At 33.4% G+C, this 18,574-nt stretch overlaps 3 protein-coding genes across 10 annotated transcripts in view; all 3 read right to left on the bottom strand.

The window, feature by feature from the left end:
* The window catches only part of LOC120415613 (progestin and adipoQ receptor family member 3), a 48,662-nt gene extending 42,994 nt beyond the window's left edge, over positions 1 to 5,668 (bottom strand). For 3 of the 5 annotated variants that reach the window (XR_008211861.1, XR_005605223.2, XM_052706559.1), the window contains exon 1: positions 5,369 to 5,668. The gene's annotated coding sequence lies outside the window, so the exon portion shown is untranslated. The remainder of the gene's footprint in view (positions 1 to 5,368) is intronic. The other 2 variants (XR_005605224.2, XR_005605225.2) reach the window with 2 other exon arrangements.
* The window catches only part of LOC120415625 (beta-mannosidase), a 165,835-nt gene that overhangs the window by 58,518 nt on the left and 88,743 nt on the right, over positions 1 to 18,574 (bottom strand). The gene's annotated exons all lie outside the window — the stretch shown is intronic.
* LOC120415624 (septin-4) overlaps positions 11,424 to 18,574 on the bottom strand; it is a 32,948-nt gene continuing 25,797 nt past the window's right edge. For all 4 annotated transcript variants that reach the window (XM_052706562.1, XM_039577224.1, XM_039577223.2 and 1 more), the window contains 4 exons: positions 16,685 to 17,123; positions 16,306 to 16,622; positions 15,984 to 16,246; positions 11,424 to 12,650 (listed from right to left, as the gene is read on the bottom strand). In XM_052706562.1, the coding sequence (XP_052562522.1) occupies positions 12,567 to 12,650; positions 15,984 to 16,246; positions 16,306 to 16,622; positions 16,685 to 17,123 (1,103 nt within the window). In that variant the 3' untranslated portion in view covers positions 11,424 to 12,566. The remainder of the gene's footprint in view (positions 12,651 to 15,983; positions 16,247 to 16,305; positions 16,623 to 16,684; positions 17,124 to 18,574) is intronic.

Genomic DNA, 18,574 nt, shown 5'->3' with positions numbered 1-18,574 from the left:
CATTACTCACAAGAACCATCTCGTAGTGAACGTGTGTTCTGTCAACTGTCAAACTCGTGTTAACGGAATGTGGTGAATTAAAAAATACCGTGGTGAGTTTTCAACAATTCAGATTGACCGTCGAATTGTTGATTGATGTTTTTAGAAAAAAGATTTACATCTGTTTTGAGGGTTTTTTTTTTGTTTGGGTAAATACACTGAAATCAATATCTACAATAATTTCAAGATATTCTTCCCATAATTGTCCATATTCAAGTCAAGCTTTTTAAAAACAACAACAAAGGAAATCAATCAAGTCCCGTTAAAAAAAAAAAAACAAACTGCTCGAATTACCGTAAAGGCAAACGATATCCTTAGTCGCAGCAGCAGCTGACTTGCTATAGTTGCTGATACTAGCGGTTGTTGCGGTTCCGTTTTAGGTCAGACCGGTTTCACTTTTTTTTTATATGCGCTCCCCTCCACTCCATTAAGGCTCGTCCTTTACCTTAACTTTGGCGTGGTCGTATTTTCTGCTGGCGTTGCTATACCCAAATGTTGCGTGTCGTAATTTGTCTGCAACTTTTGGCAAGGTTAGCAAATTGGAGAAAGTTTTTTTTTCTTGGTGGCATTGTTTGTTTTGTTCGTGCTTTGAGGTTATGATGAGTTGTTTATTTTAATCAATTACCTGAACATTTATTAAAATTTAAGTTGAAAGTAACTGTAACTTTATTGAAAATAGCATTTGAGTTAACACCCTGAACACGTGACGGAGGTGTCAACTTTCATTGTTGATTGACAATTCTAACCCTTAGCAGGTGTTCCCTGCTACTTTCTACAAGTTGCTGTTATAGAGTCGTTTTCTTGAACAACTTTCACGAAATCTAGTCCACTTGTAGTTGCTAGAATCGTTTTCATTAGAATCACAAATTTAAGGTGCTCATTTTGGTCGGCTCGAATACTAACCAGTCCTGACTTTTCGTTCTCACCAGAATCAGTCAAGTTGTGCTCGTATAAGTATAGCACAGAACACCAACACAGGTTGAGCAATGCGGCAAAATTTTAAGATTCAGCAGTAGACAAGTAGATTTTGAAATCTGAATTTAAACTTTTTGACAGTTGCAACTTTTAAAACCGTCCGCTTGGCGGCGCTAGTGTCACTTTTGAAATGTTTCAAAAACATTGAGACAAAAAACTAGCATTTGTTTGTCTGTGATTCAGTTCACAAAAAAGGAAAAAAATCCGCCAACTCGGTGTGTTACGTTCACAAAAAAAAGAAGTAAACGTAAATCACTACACTTTTAAACTCGACGCGAGCCCTAATTGAAGCGTCTATTGTAAGCAATTGGTTTGTTCTGTGTTCAATTGAACTCGTCGTCGTCGTCTTCGCGTTGTGGGTTAATTTGTGGGCCCCTGGGTGCGGTGTGTACGGCTTGGGAACGTGAATCGGAATTGGCCTGAGAGACCTGAGGGGTGGAGGGGCAAGTGGGGTGAGAATGGAGGAAGTGTCACTCTTTATTGATATTTTCAATTTCGATTTAAGCCCTTTTCAGATTTATTGTTATATAGCATTTAATAAGATTTACAATTGGGTTTAAATTCCTGTTTTTTTTTATTTTAAATTATTTAACATTTAATTAAAAATTTATTACAAAGAAATTTTTCACTAGAAGCGTTAGTAAATTTTACTTGTTTTTTTTTATTTTGTTGAAACTTTTTAAGGGTCCATTCTTCCAAACAAGAAATACAAGTGTGGTTATGATGCGGACATTTTTTATGCAATTTTCCTTTTAAGACTTTGAAAAACGGACAAATTGTTGCTGAGATGGAGCATTCCAATGAATAAAAATTCCAGAAAATTAAATGACCCATTTTTTTTTCAACATGCCTCTATTTTAAATTTTGCATCCGATCTAGGTCCGATTTCTATTGAAGAAAAAAGAAATCTTTGAAAGATTTTCCAATCTCTTGAATATTCAATTTAATTCGTAAGAAACTGGCCTTTTTTTAAGAGAATTGCCTTGTGTTATTCTATCAAATTGATAAAATTTCGATTTTTGCAAACCAATATTTAAAAGTTGAAGTAAACCGGTTTCAGAGAAAAGTAATTTAAATTATGATATATCCTAGTTTTTTTGGGAAAACGTAAATTAGGTTTGCAAAAGGTTCTATAAGCTACATATAACTAGTTTGAATTTGCTTTTAAACAAGAGAAATTGTATTGTTTATTTAATTTTAATACCGAAAACCTGAGTGTCAAAATTGATTTTAATAGCAACAAAAAAATATATTTTTATGAAAAAAAAAATCAATTTCTTATAAATTTGGAGCAAATTTGGAACTTTTTATTTACTTAACCCTTAAATTTTATTAACAATTTTTTGAAATGTTAATTAACTTATTCAAACAAACATTTGATTGTGATTTTTTATTTGAAGCATTAAAAATTACTTATTTATGGTAGATTTGCCGTAATCAATTCAAACATTGAACAATATAACAACGACTTCAATAATACTCTATAAATATGTGATTAGCAGTTTTCAATAAATTTAAATCAAAATATTGTTTTACCTTGCAGATTACAAATGAAAAATATATCTTATTTATATTGTTGGTAACAGATAGATTTAAAAATATACAATATATTTATTATTTGTCATTAAAACTATAAAATTATGGACATTAAGAAATCATTTGAAATTTTCATTTGCGTAAAATATTTGTATGTTATATTTTAAAAAATATTAAAATTCAGCGAAAAAAATATTGGAAATATCTTGAAACAGTTTACAACATATAAAACAAGTTTTTATTAGAAAAAAAAACAAGTTTTTATGTATGCCCCTGAATAAAACTTTTGAAAATACAGTCCAGACTCGATTATCAGAAGGCCTCGGAAAAATTTCACTTCGGATAATCAAAACTTCAGATAATCGAATCATGAAAAAAAATTTTTTTTTTCGTTGTCAAATTTTTGATTCTCGAGCTTAGGTATGATTTAGAATTTTTGAATCCATAATGGCGGCCAAAATGGTGGTGATGCAATTTTGAAAAGAAATGCATTTTATTTTTTAATAGGCAATCAACAACTCAAATTTAACTAAAATGGGGTCGTAGAACTCAAATTTTATGTTAAAAACGAGGAAATGAAAAAAAAACGAGAACAATTTTTTTTTGTTCGAAACTTCGGATAATCGAGGCTTCGGATAATCGAGTCTGGACTGTATGTGTATATAAAGGAAATAAACAAGTTTGAAAAAGACTTGATTATCCGAAGGGTTTTCGAACAAAGCTCAAATAATCTAAAAACTATTTTTGTTTGCTTTTTTTTATTTTTTTTTTATATTAATCAGCTGAAATCAAATTAAAATACATTTTTCTGCGTTTAAAGCTATTTTTTGCATGTTTAAGTTTGTTAAAAATATTTTCAATTTTAAAAATTGCTAAAAGTTTCTTTGCTTAAATTTTTTGGCATTTTGTTTTTCTAAAACAAATGATTGCAAATCAACTGGACATGTGTTAAATGCTTTTACATTTTTCCCATGCAAATGTTGAAATTCTATTTTTTATTAGTTTGCCCCTTTCAACCTCGGCCATAGTCGAGGGACAACAACTTCAATCAATATTTGCATCGGCCTTATTATCTTTTAAAAAGATTCTAATTATAAGAATAGAATTAAATTTAGTAATGTTAAAAATAATCAATTTTTATTTAATTAAAGATCCACACCACATTAAAACAATCTGTATAACATTTAATTAGTAGTTTATGCAACAAGTTGCAAAAAGAGGATTTTTTCAGCACGAGTCGTACATTTATCCAACGAGGTTCACCGAGTTGGATAAATACGAAGAGTGCTGAAAAAATCAAGTTTTGCAACGAGTTCCATACAACATTTTTGCAATTCCAAAAAACACACACTGAGTGAAATTTTATGTCAAATTTTCATGTATTTTGTCAAAAAAAAATTGAAAAGTTTTACGTTTCGAAACAAGTGCTGAAAAGTTCAAGTTTTCAGCACCCATTTGAGTGCTGAAAAGTAGAACTTTCCAGCATTTATTTTGAAAAGTGTTGCTATTCGATTCTGTTATTTTTGGTACAGAAAAGTAGGCTATTTCGTCGTTCAAGAATGACAGGAAAAGTAAGTAGTTTCACGACGGAATTGCAAAAAAAATATTTAAAAATAGAACGGTTTTTACTGCTTTAGTAAAGAATTTTCCACAACAGCCATAACCTAAAACTTTGATTAATTGGACCATTGAAAAAAATCCATATTCTAGCCTTAGACACTTTTATAGTTATTAAAAATAAGGTTTTATGTTAAATATAAATTTAACTTGTATTTGTATAATTCAACACCCACATCACACGGCTGAGAGAATAACTCTTCCAAAGTTTACTGGAAGAAAAGTACTCATTGTGAGAGAATAATTCTCTCAAACGCACACAAACATAAAATTTTGTTCAATCGTTTATTGTCACAGTTCATCCCATTCAGTATTGGCAAATAGCCATTTAATATTCATCGCATCGTGGTGGTAGACACTGTACAGGCACAGATTCGAGTTGTCATCGTTTTTGGGATTGATTCTCGATACTGACGCTTTTTTATGGGTGAACTTTTTAGGAACAATTCTTTAGGTCATCTCGTTTTTTTATTCTATCAGTCCGTTCACACTATATTTTTATTACCAGTCAGTTCATTTTTCTCTCACGTAGGAATTTTCTTATAAACCAGTTTTAAATATTTTCAAAATGATTTTTAATCATCTAGCCATCAATCTAATCATGTGCATTGAACCATTCACGATCTCGTTTCTCTTCTTCTAAAACCAAACAAAGCCATTTCTCTTGACACCGCGCCAAAACATGTGCCACTTTACCCCGATGACCTCACCCGAAAAAGAAAACCGACGACGACGACGACCGGCAAAGAGCAATGCAACGATGCTAGTGTTGTTACGAGAATGAAAACGTGAAAAAAGTGCAATTTTCCCTCGCAGATTTTCCAACCGCAGAGTCTTGCTGTTTACACCCAGAGTGGTTCTAGCAGGTGTGTTGACACTCGCTGCTGCACTATGCGAGCATGAACATTCTCACTCTCTATTGTTCTCTCCGAACTCTCTCACACGATTCGTGATAAAATGCGTACAAATTCACGACGACCACCACCACCAGCGCATCGCCGCCTACTAGGCTAGTTCTTGTTCTTTTCGTTCTTCTCTTCTGCAGCACTACACTGCGGCACTAATTGGGCAACATAATAGCACTAATGTGGAAGCACTTTGGCGTGTGAGAGACGGAAACTAGCGCAACTCGCCTTGGAGGGAAAAAAAGGAAGGTTATGTTTTCTTCCACAATTTAGAGCTCGTTCAGACACACACACACCTGATTCAAGTTTGCAAGACTTTAATTGCAATGTAATGCATAACCACACAGCACACAAAGTCTAGGCCGATTGCGGGCTGACCGATTTCTCGCGGCGACCGCACAAAAGTGTTGAAATCTTCTTCGTTTTTTGCTTTTATTTTCTCACCCTTCACGAATCGGAACCAACTTTGCACACTAACCGAGCATAACCATTTATACTAAAGAGTAGTGTTGAAACTGCTCGAAAAAAAGTAAAGAGAACCGGCGTCTAAGAAGACGGTCAGCTGGCGGACATCCGATTCGGCCACTGTCCAGAGAGAGACTGAACGCGCGTTGCATGCATATTTTAGTGGTGTGTTGTGAAGCGTTTTACCGGTTTCTAAGCGAGAGCTCGCGAGAGAGAGCGAAGCGAAGATTCACGCGAAGATGATTGTGCCGCGCGAGAGGGAAATTACTATCACCTGAGGTGAGGAAACATCACTGACTCGACTGGTGAAAAGAGAGAATTTGAGGAAGTCATGTTGGGAGCAAAGCATGTTCAGAGCAGTGAGGGATTCGTCGAAGGTGGGTGGGATGAGGAAAAGGGTGAAGAAAGTGATGGGCAGCATGTGTGAAGAAGTGTTTTGGGGAAGCTGAAGAGATTTTCGAATAGTTTTGGAGAGGTGTCACAGTGGGATTTTGTAAGAATTTTGTGTGAAACCGATTTACTTCTGTTTAAACTAAAAAGAAGTTTTTTTTTGTTTAAAGGGAACATATCAGTATACTGTTTGCTCTAAAACTTTCTGGAATATGATAAATTCAAAATTATTTAAATCAAAGTTAGTTTTATGGCTTTTTATTTCAACACTTTTTTTCAGCAGGTTTTTAATTTTTATGAAAATTGACTAGCAATTAACTGAAAACAATATAAAATGCGTTTTCTTGCATTTGTCAATTGTACCATTTTTAAATCAGTTAAGAATATTTTGTTTTTTTTTTTCAATTTCGATGTTCTATTAAAAGTAAGGTAAATAGTAATAAACTTTTTTTTTTGCGTTTGCGTTTTGCGTTCATGCATAAATTTTCGTTTTCGGGGACTTTTAAAAATAAAATAATTTTTTTCTTGCTACTCCAAAATTCATGCTTTATTTTGTATGTAAAATTACCATTTTAAAAATTTCTTTTCTATTGAATAAAGGACGTATTAGACTACAACAAACAAACAAAATCGCAATAAAAAAAACAAACTTTTTGACAGTTTGCCTGCTTTGATTGTTTCCCTCCATTTGTTTGTAAAAATGTCAGCCTGCATACATTTGGCTTTGTTTTCGAGTTTGACTCAAACTGTCAAACACCAAAAAGTGTGAGTTTGTTTGCCATAGTCTAATAGCTCTTTAAGAAAATAAACTGTTGAAAAGTGTCTTATTGAAAAATATTTAGTTTAAAAGTCAAATTTTGATCTTGTGTACACAATATAATGCAAGATGTGAAGTATCTAAATAGGGGAACAGCATCTAATTCAATCGTGGCTCTAATGTTGCCATATCAGCACTTTGACGTTACAATTACAGCACATAAAAAGCGTTTTCAACTGAAATAGAGTGATAAATAGCTCAATAGGAAGTTAGCAAGAAAGTTTCTATTAAAAGTTTTGCGAAATTAGTTTTTTAAATAGTGAAAATTAGCAAATTTGATGGAGTTAGGAGGGAGTGCTTAACCTGCCAAACATACGAAAAATTCCCCTGATATTTTTATAAAGAACACCGATCAACAAAATTTCAGTTCGAGGAAAAGCATGAATTTTGGAGTCCCTAGAAACTTACCAATGAAATAAATAAGAAATGTATAAAAGTAGTTTTCATAAATTTGAGACCAACATTTTCATACATTTTTAGATTTGAACATGACATGACAAAACAAGACATTTTATAGAAAACTAACTTAATCCACCTATGTGGTTGGAGCCTTCCTCACAACAATGGCTGTACACAAGTTTCATCTATTTTTTAGATCCGGCTTCCAAAAAGTACATCGATATCACTTAAGGGGCCATATCTCGAGACAGGGTTGCCAGATCTTCAATGTTTTGGACTCGTTGGAAAGGTCTTTTGATAACCTAACTAACAATAGGTCGGATGGTGGATCCGGACATAGTTTACATACATTTAAGTGAGATCCGGCTTCAAAAAAGTACATCAATATCACTTAAGTGGCCATATCTCGAGACAGGGTTGCCAGATCTTCAATGTTTTGGACTCGTTGGAAAGGTCTTTTGATAACCTAACCAACGATGGGTCGGATGATGGACCCGGACATAGTTTACATACAGTTAAGTGAGATCCGGCTTCAAAAAAGTATATCAATATCACTTAAGTGGTTATATCTCGAGACAGGGTTGCCAGATCTTCAATGTTTTGGACTCGTTGGAAAGGTATTTTTATAACCTAACTAACAATAGGTCGGATGGTGGATCCGGACATAGTTTACATACATTTAAGTGAGATTCGGCTTCAAAAAAGTACATCAATATCACTTAAGGGGCCATATCTCGAGACAGGGTTGCCAGATCTTCAATGTTTTGGACTCGTTGGAAAGGTCTTTTGATAACCTAACCAACGATGGGTCGGATGATGGACCCGGACATAGTTTACATACAGTTAAGTGAGATCCAAATATATGTGAAAACACATTTTTATACATAACTTTTGAACTACTTATCGAAACTTCAATCTGTATAAAACTCGATCTATGGGACCCTAAACCAAGTCGAATGCAACAAGTTCGGGTCAAATCGGTTCAGCCAGTGCCGAGAAACATGAGCTAGTTTGTTGGTCACATACATACATACACACACACATACACACACACATACACACACACATACACACAGACATTTGTTCAGTTTTCGATTCTGAGTCGATATGTATACATGAAGGTGGGTCTACGACGTTTTTATACGAAGTTCATTTTTAGAGCAGGATTATTGCCTTACCTCATTGAGGAAGGCAAAAATGGGAGAATTTAAATAAAGAGTAGTGCGGTGTCTGTGTGGACGCGCAGTCCTGTTTTTTCGTGTTATTTTCTGTCTCTTTTGTGTCACTGATCGGGTGGGGGACGCGAAGTCGTGATTATGCAAGGTAATTTTTTTTTGTGTGCTTTTGTGTCGCTTTTCGTATGGGGTGAGTGATTGTGGTAATCGAATAATAGCATCATTAGTGCGCTGGAAGTGGGGACACGAAGTCGTGATTATGCAGGTTAATTTTTTGTTTGCTTTTGTGTCGCTTTTCGTTTGGGGTGAGTGTTTGCGGTAATCGAATAATAGCATGACGTACTGAATTATTTGTGTCTTGAGCGTAATTTTCGTTGAGTAATTGGTGTTTTTTTGTGATTGTTTTTGGTGATCTTAATTAATTGTTTTGTGATTTTCAAAGCCCTTCCTATATCATCGTTGATCGGAAGGCACGGCGTCGGGTAAATTGTGTATAGTTTTTTTGAATAAGGTTTTATTTTTTATGGTGAAAAAGCCATTTCTATATAATGATCGAAAGACGCACTGACATTTTGGATTAATTAACAGTGGAGTGAAATAATTGTGTGTGAGTGACTTTGCGTGTTAACCAAAAAGACCTTCCCATAGCATCGTTGCTCGGAAGGCTCGCCGACGGGTCTGTTATGAAAGTCCTCCCCATAGCATCGTAGCTCGGGAGGCATCGAAAAGCCAATACCTTATCCTACTAACCCAAAAAAAATAATAATCACGTGATGCTTGAAGGAGATGCTGTGGATTCAACGGGCTCAAGCGGTATCAACAAGTATATAGCGAAAAACTGTGTGCTTGATGAGTCTGCAACTTCAACTATCGGACTAACATTCCTCCCTTTCGTTGAACTGCAGGCTTCTTGAGAGGGCGCCGGTATTGACTAATAAAGTAGGGATCTTCAGAGGTTAAACAGTGAACGGATGGTTGGCTCCCACTGATCATTTTTGATTTATTGTTTAACTTCAGCTGATCTGTCAATAACGGAGTAGCAGCTCATTGGCAGTCAACCATGCTCATGCTCATGCTCATGCTCAAAAATGGGAGAATTTAAATAAATTTTCATAAAGTTTCAATTGCATAAAATCAGATTCTTGACAAAATATGAAATAAACATACAATTTAGACAATATTTACAGAATTACTTAAAAAAATTAAAAAAATCTTTTATTTTAAATATTGTTAAATAAAGGTTTAATTGTTTTTCGACATAACAGAAATGATATACAATTAAATGAGAATTCCTATCATTGTCCAAATTTGCTTGAACGGTACTGTTTATATTTGGTTTTAAGCTTTTGCAGCTTTTGGTTGAAATGTTTCTGCAAGATTTCACACATCGAAACGCAAACGCTCCAACACGGCCTTAACCTACAATGTTGGTGGATTTTCTTAAAATGTTTCATCGGTAAGATTTCTTATGTCATGTTGGTAAAATGTTTGGCGGGGTTTGACACTTCGTCGCCAAATGTCAGCCTGACATGTATCATTAATTTTTTACGATGAAAGTTTTCTAATAAATCCACCAAAATTGTTAGTTTAACAATATTAATTCAATGTCGTGCACCGTGGGAAAAAGTCGTTCAAGTTCGCACAATTTTAACAACTTTTGTTTTACAAAAAACTTTACTAATTTGTTTATTTTTTGTTTTTGCCTCCAGTTTTAAGTCCTGTTCTGCAACATCTAATCGTTAGCTTTTAACTATGTTGTGTTTTTTAAAATATTTTTTCTATAAATTATTTGCAAAACTCTTTTTACAGTATTTTTTTTCTAATGCTGAGCCTAATTTTTTTTAGTATGACAAAATGTGACAGTAACTGTCAAAAACATTCAAAATATAAAAAAAAAAAATCATGAAATATCGTCCTAAATAGTTTGCGATTAATTTTACACTATGTCTTCCAGACCTCACTGCGGAAAGGCTATAAAATCACTCGAAAATAAAATTCTTAATTTGACCACCTAAACCCACCTTCACGTATACATATCGACTCACACTCAAATTTGCACTGGTTTATCTCGGCACTGGCTCAACCGATTTGTCTGTTTTGGTCTCACTCGATCCGCCTGGGGGTCCCATTAGTCGCTAATGGAAATTATTAAGTTTAGTAAAGTACTTCAAAAGTTATACTAAGAAAACGATTTTGACAAAAGTTCGTAAGATTGTAAAACGGGTGGTTTTTTTTTCAAATCCACCATGTTATAAAAGGTATTGAATAGACTTTTCCAACGATTTCAAAAGATTGTAGATCTGACAACCCTATCAAAAGTTTTAAACACTTAAGTGTTATTTATGCACTTTTTGGAGGCCGGATCTCAGATATTTTGATGAAAACGTTGTCCGTATTTGGCATGCGACCTGTCGTTGGATAGGTAATTAAAAGACCTTTTCAGTGAGTTCAAAAGATTGAAGATCTGGCAACCTTATCAAAATTCTTAGTACATAAGTGCCCTGAATTATGAAGATCTGATCACACAATCTGATGGTATGAATAATGAATCAAGTTGATAGAACACTGAAAGGTCCGCACTTTTGTATCTAGTTTGGATAGCATTACCCTCTAAATGTGATGAAGGCACCAACCACCTAATGGTGGATTAAGTAACGTTTTTTTCACTGAATTTTTTTATGTTTAGCAATATGTTGTTTTGCCCCGTGATTTTTTGAGGAAATTTTGAAAGGGAGTTGACAAAAACTTGAAATAAAATTTGCATTGACATTTTTTCAAGAAATAAACAGTAGATAGTTGTATGCAAAGAACTGAAAAAAATGTGATTAATAGTAGAAAGGTATTTTTCCGCAAACATAAAACTTGAAGATTTCATTTAAATCTCGCTTATTTTTTCCTATGTTCTAGAAAACACATGGCGCTTTGTTTTTTTTGGTGAAAAAATAATCTAGAAATAATAACAAACATGAGACATGATTATTTCGGATTCCGGTTCATTTCCAGAGTTTTTTTTAAAAGGACCAAAAAACTATTGTCTTTCATATGTTTATAGGACCTAATAAAAAAAACTCTACATTTGTGCATGCTTAGAAAAACACCAACCTCTAAATGTTTTAGTTGAATTTTTATTGAAATATCTAGTTTTCTAGCAATACTTATAATGGTTGCACTGTTGTTTGTGGTTTTACTTTCTCTCTCATTCACCTGTTTCGCGATGAGATTCGGAATAACTCAGACATACGAACCGAACACCATCGGAAAAAAAATTACAATCATAATCAAGTAAAGACGTTGAATTTACATTATTCTACGCACTGGCGTATCGGTGTGGGTTTGTGTATTGGTATTAAATAAATAGCTCTCAAAAAGAAAGTGTTCGATCAAATAAATAATGTTTCACTGGGTCAAACCTATTCCTGGGGTGTTGTAAATTGTAGGTGAAATAAAGACTATAAAAAGCAAACAAAATATAAATACAAAATAATTTCTCGACTCCTTCCTTCTGCACGTGTCACCTCACAAATTTTGCACTCAAAATATTTCTCTATGTAAAATATAGTTAATGCTTAGGAAAATAACAACTGGAACGCTTTTTTTCTGATTTGATCGTTCCACCTTTTAAAACGTCGAACCTATTCGAACTACCTTTCTCTGTGTTAACGTAAGTTTGCGGAAATTTTGTCTTCTTCGATATTGCACGATTTTTTTTTGTGTAAGGGTAAGTGATGTGGTTCTTTTCTACAATTGTCTCTTTTTTTGTTTTTTGGTGGTTCTATTGTTTGTTTTGTGTGGCTGATTGTGTTCTTTGGTCGTTTTAGCGTCTCTTCCATAATTATTACTAAGGGTTGGTTTGTCTTTCCATTATAACGTGAATCGATTACTGTGTTTACTACATTTTACCTTAGACATCAATGAAATGTTTTCTCTACCGTTATGGGATGCTCAAAGTGGTTACCGCGAGAGATGCTAAATTTTTGTTATAGTCGTTTTTTTGTTCGCTTGGGTTCCGTTAAATTTGTCTGAATCGTGCTTTTCGCTATCCTTTTTAAGACCAGGATATTCGCACGACAACAGCTTCCTTCCCGTGTCGATCAACGATTTTTTCTTGACGTTTAAGAGGCTCGTTAAACTACGAACGGAAAAATCCACCAAAATGTTGCGCGCATTTTTTTTTGCTTAAGGAAAATTGTGGTGGCTGGCGGTGGTGGTGGCTATGAATGGGTGAACGAGATGTCCTGACGTTCGACCCTAGACGTCGATGACGGCATCGTTCAGCTGGGTCGATTTCAGTTTTTCCTGCATCTGCGTCAGCATGTCCTGCATTCGTCGGATCTGAAATTGAAAGGAATTGAAATATCAGGTTATATCTAAAAATTCTTTAAGCAAAAAATTTTTAAAAATAATTGCTAGACAAGAATTATGCAACAATTTTTTTTTGTATTTTTTTTATTTGGTTCAAACATTGTGGGGGTCTTCCCCATGACCAAAGTAGCCCTTTTGTGTCATTGGTTCACCCATACAAGTCTTCATATAATTTTGGCAGCTGTCCATACAAAAATGGTACGTAAATATTCGAAAATCTGTAAATTTTGTAGAAATTTTCTGATCGATTTGAAAAGTATATATTTTTAACAAAATGAAAAAAAATTGAAATTTTAGCAAAAAAAAGTTTTGATTTCGTTATTAATGTAAAATTAAATTTGCAATCGAAAAGTAATCTACTGATTGTTTGATAAAGTGCACCGTTTCCAAGATATAGCCAGAAGTTCAATTTAAACTGAAAAATTCCCGTTTTTCGATTTTTTAAAATAGTGTCCATGATTTTTCATCCCTGAAAAAAATAATTTCGCAAAAGTTATGAAAATTTTCTAAAAAAATTAAGACCTCTGGTTGCTAAAAACCAGATAATTTAAAGATTTTTTCGAAAAAAATATTGTGAAAATTGAAAAAGGGTCAAAAATTCTTGTTAGTCTTGATTCCTTTTAGATTGTATGTTTAATTTTACATTAAAAACTGAACAAACTTTCCTTTCTAAAATTTCTATTTTTCCAAAAAACAAATTTTTGCTCAAATCAAGCTCAAATAATTCAGAATGTTGCTTTCTTTGACACCTTTCTGTAAAATTTATAAAAATATATGTTATTTTGAAGGTTATTAAACGATAATAACGCTGATAATTTTATCGTCCGGCGATAACGTTAAGGTTATTGTTATCGTTATTCATACAAATTTTTTAAAGATAATGTTGTATATTTATAAGCATAAGTACTCGAAAACATAACAAAGAACCTTTTTTTCATAATACTAAAAATTTTATAATTTGCTAAATTTGATACCCAATACCCATATCTTAAAATTTTGTAAAGATATTCACTACATTACAGTTTTTAAGTGTCTGATACTTAAATTTTCACAAACTACTATTGTTCAGAAAATACTAAATTTTTCTTTATTTGCAAAATTTGATAGAAACATGCAAAATTTTGTAAATATTCTCAATTTTTTTGTGTTAAATGCTCAACTTATCACAAATTTACGTATTGGTTTTAAAATACTCAAATTTGCAGGATTTAATTTCCAATACACATATTGCAAAATTTGAAGGTATTTTCACTACTCAAAAATTTTTACTGTCAAACACTCAAATTTAAAAAAAATACCGTATTTTGAAAATTCTTTTAATTTAAAATAAAAAACACAAAAAGAATAAGACACATTTTGGAAAATTCTCAAAATTTTCACAAAACTACATATTTTTGAAAAAATACTACAATTTTCGGTATTTTACAATATGGGTATCAAATGATGGGTAATTTGTTATACATTTCGATAGCAATAATATTTTTTTTTTGTGAAATACTCAACACTTTCACAAAACTACGTATTTTCTAAAAAATATACTCAAAATTTCAGTATTTTACAATATGGGTATCAAATGATCGGAAATTTTTCATACATTTCAATAGCAATAATATTTTTTATGAAATATTCAAAATTTTCACAAAACTACGTCTTTTGAAAAAAAAAACTAAAATGTAGTGTTTTTTTCAAGATGGAATAGGGAAATTACTCAAAATTATCACAAAACTACGTACTATTGAAAAATACTAGAAATTTCAGTTTTTATTATGTGGGTATCAAATAATCGGATTTAAAAATAACTGAAATTTTAAATATTTTTTTGAAAGTTCGTAGTTTTTTTTGGAGTATTTTCAAAAAAGTGTGTTATTACTTTTAAAATATAAGAAATTTTTTCGATCATTTGATGCCCATATAATAAAAAACTTAAAATTATTGTTAAATACTGAAAATTGAATATTTTTTCCTAAATAATGCATTTTTGTGAAATTTTGAGTATTTCGCAAAAAAAAAAATTCTATCGAAATGTATGAAAAATTTCCGATCATTTGATATTGTATTGTAATGTTGTATAATACTGAAAATTTTAGTATTTTTTGGAAAATATTTAGCTTTGTGATAATTTTGAGTATTTTCAAAAATGTTTGTTTTAACATTCGAATTCGTTGAAAAAATCCCGATCATTTGATACACATATTGTAAAAACTAAAATTTTTAGTATTTTTCAGAATCGTATTTTTGTAAAATTTTTGAGTATTCCAAAAAATTTAATTGCTATCGCAATGTATTAAAAATTTCCAATAATTTGATAACCAAAATGTAAAAAACTTTATTTTTGAGTATTTTTTCCGAAATTTTTTAGTATTTTTTAAAATGTGTGTTATGACTTTTGAAATGTATGAAAAATCCCGATCATTCGATACCCCGTATATCTGAAACAACAACGTTGAGTATTTTTTTAAGAAACATTTAATTTTCAAAATTCAAGAAAAAATGTTAGTTGGTGATAGTTGACACAATCCCGATTCCAAAACACAATATATTTTTTTTTAATTTTGGTTGATTTTTGATAGAATTATAGCCATAAGCGCTGTGCTTCAGGTAAGCACTGGGCAGTGCTTAACCGAGGCAACTGCACGAATCATAACCGGGGCAGTGCAAAACCGTTAGTTAGTTATTTTTCACCAAAAACTCTAATGTTGCTAAAATTTATAAAAAAATAGGTATTTTGGGAACCACCATGGGCAAATCATAAAAATTAAAATATATTTAAAAATAAAAAAAAACTGTATTTTGAGAACATTTGAGAATTATACACTACAAACAATGGTTTTGTGAAATTTTATACAGCATTTTGAATCATTTGATACCCATATTTATAATTAGGAAAATTTGAGTATCTAAAAAATTAGAATTAGCAATTTTTTAGAGCACTAACATTTAAACTGAAAACATATTCAAAAATATATTTTTGTTTTTTTTGCTGCCCCTAAATTACTCTAAAGAGATTTAGAATTATTAAATCCAAGTTGGCGGCCAAAATGGCGGTGAAAACATGCACTTTTTGATTTTATACATAATTAACCATTCAAATTTTTCTAAAATGGGGTCGCAAAACTCGAATTTGATGTTAAAAATATTTTTTTTAAATGTGTTCGTGATTCGATTATTCGAAGTCTTATATAAACCTTCGAATCATCGAGTCTGGACTGTATCAGGTTGAATGGTTGAAACCCTGGAGGTTAATTCCGAAGTGGCCAACATAACCAGATTACATATATGCAAAAAAGGGGTCATTGCGCTCACCTCCTCCTCCTTCTGCTGCAGCAGCCGATCCGTCTCGTTGATGCTGTTGTTGGGCGTTTGCGCCTGCGGGTCATGGCTGGAAGCGATCGATTCCCGTTTCAGCTTGTTGCGCTCCCTCAGCGCATGCTGCGAGATCTGCGAGATGCACTGCGCCCGGAAGTTCTCGTAGTGCACGTCCCGCGTCGTATCCTTGAGGTCCTGCATGTGGGTCGAGATGAGCATGTTGCGCAGCTTGATCAGATCCGAGTGCTGCGGGTTTTCGGCTAGGAATAATTGAAGGTTTTGTTAAGATTATGAGCGAAGACTTGTTAAAAGGTCTTACCGTCCACCACTCCCCACGGGTACTGACGGCCCCGGATCTTCTTGCCGGCGACCTCCAGGATGATGTTGCTGCCGACTACGGCAAATGGAATGCTCGCCTTCAGCTCGCGATCCTGCTGCTTGAACTCCTCGTCCTCGTCGGAGTCGCAGTCCGGAAACTGATAGATCTGGATCCCGTTCGCTTCGATGTCCTCGAGGACGCGCGTCTTCAGCTTTTGCACTTCGGTCGTGGTCAGTGTGTCCGCCTTGCCGATCACCAGCACGATGTTAACTTTTTTGTGCATCCGCCGCATCAGGTCCATGTCCAGCTGACGGAGTCTGCAACGAAAACATCATCAATCCCGGAATTCCAAACCTTCCAACCTCCCTCATGCCCTTACCCATGTCCCCACGGTGGTATAAAGTACAGCAAACAGTGCACCCGATTGTCCTGGATGTTCCGCCGGTTCAGCCCGCTCTCGTCGGTAAAGTACTGCCGGAACTGCTCGTCAATGTACTGCGTACACACCCGCCAACTGTCCTCGCAGTTGATCGAGTCCCCAAAGCCGGGCGTGTCCACGATCGTCAGTCTCAGCTTGACCCCCTTCTCCTCGATGTCCAGCGTCTTTTTGTCGATCTTGGTCGTCTTCTCGATGCGCTCCTCGGCGTACGGCACCGACCGCGCCCCGTACAGATCCGTCAGGAACAGGCTGTTGACCAGCGTGGACTTGCCGAGCCCGCTCTCGCCGCACACCATCAGCGTGAACTCGAAGCCGCGCTTCACCGACTTTCGGTGCACCTGTTCGGCCAGGGTGGCGAAGCCGATGTAGTCGCGTTCGGCTGGAAATAAGGATGAAATTAAGATAAAAAAATATATAAATTTCCTTATCATGAAATATTGTTGTATTTTTTCCTAAACTCATAAAAAATTTCGATTCGTTTGATACCCATTTAACAAATTTTGAAAAAATATAAGTTTTTAACAAAAAAAAAAAAAAACTCTTATAAGTGAAAAAGCATACACAATTTCGCTTTATTTTATACCCATATTACAAATTATAAAAAATTTAGTACTTTCAAAAAAATATAATATTTTGTGAAAATTTTAGTGCTTCCCGAGCAGACGGAAATAGCTTGGAAATAATATTTTTTGATATTTGAAAATACTTGGCCAATAACATTTTATGTTATTTATAACAAGATTTGTTATTCGTCGTTATGATTTTTTTGTTATTAGATTGTTATTGTAATAACAAACTGATAACACTTTTAGTTATTCTTCGAACAAATCTTTGTTATTATTTTTTGTTATTTTAACAACTAATCCGATCATCCCAATAACAGTTGGAGTTATTCTTCCATAACAAAAGAATGTTATTAGAATGTTGTTTTAGATTTCAACCAATATCAGACGAATAACAAATTTTATGATGATAACATAAACTGTTATTAAACCCTTATGTCAAAATGGATTTTTCAAGAAGATTCCATAACACTTTCTGTTATTTTTTTTTCAATTACAAATTTTGTAATTGAAATGGCATGAATTTTGTTATTACCGTCTGCCCGGGTTTCCAAAAAAGACTAATTTAAAAATGCATAACAAATTTCGGTTTGTTTGATATGCATATTGCAAGTTTTATTTTTTTTATATTTTTTGAAAAAATACGGTATTTTATGAAATTTATTGGTATTTTACAAAAAAAAACTTTATTAAGGTGAAAAAGCATACAAAATTTCGTTTCGTTTTATATCCATATCGCAAATTTTAAAAATTAGAGTATTTTTGAAAAATAAGGTATTTTGTGAAATTTCTAGGTAATTTTAAGGTGAAAAAGCATGCACAATTTCGCTTGGTTTGATACCCATATTTCAAACTATGAAAACTTTCAAAAAAAATATAATATTTTGTGAAAAAAGACTTTAAAGGCTTCATCCATAAAGTACGGCACGCTAAAATCAGCCAAAATCTACCCCCCCCCCCTCCCCCCCTTTGTCACGCTTTTCCTATACTTATAACACGCAATGACACACTGGCTCAGACCCCCCCTCCCCCCTAGAGCGTGACATACTTTATGGATGACGCCAAATGTGAAAATGCATAACATTCCGGTTCGCTTGATATCCATATTGCAAAATTTGGAAATTTTAGTATTTTTGAAAAAATACGGTATTTTCAGATTTTTTTTAAGGAATAAAAAAACTTTATTAACGTTAAAAATCATACAAAACTTCGCTTACATATTGAAAATTTTAAAAAATTTAGTATTATCGAAAAATACGAAAAAATT

Source organism: Culex pipiens, chromosome 1 (assembly GCF_016801865.2).
Source record: "Culex pipiens pallens isolate TS chromosome 1, TS_CPP_V2, whole genome shotgun sequence".
NCBI lineage: Eukaryota > Metazoa > Arthropoda > Insecta > Diptera > Culicidae > Culex > Culex pipiens.
The sequence above is the reverse complement of the archived record's forward strand: the minus strand, read 5'-3'. Positions and strand labels throughout refer to the sequence as shown.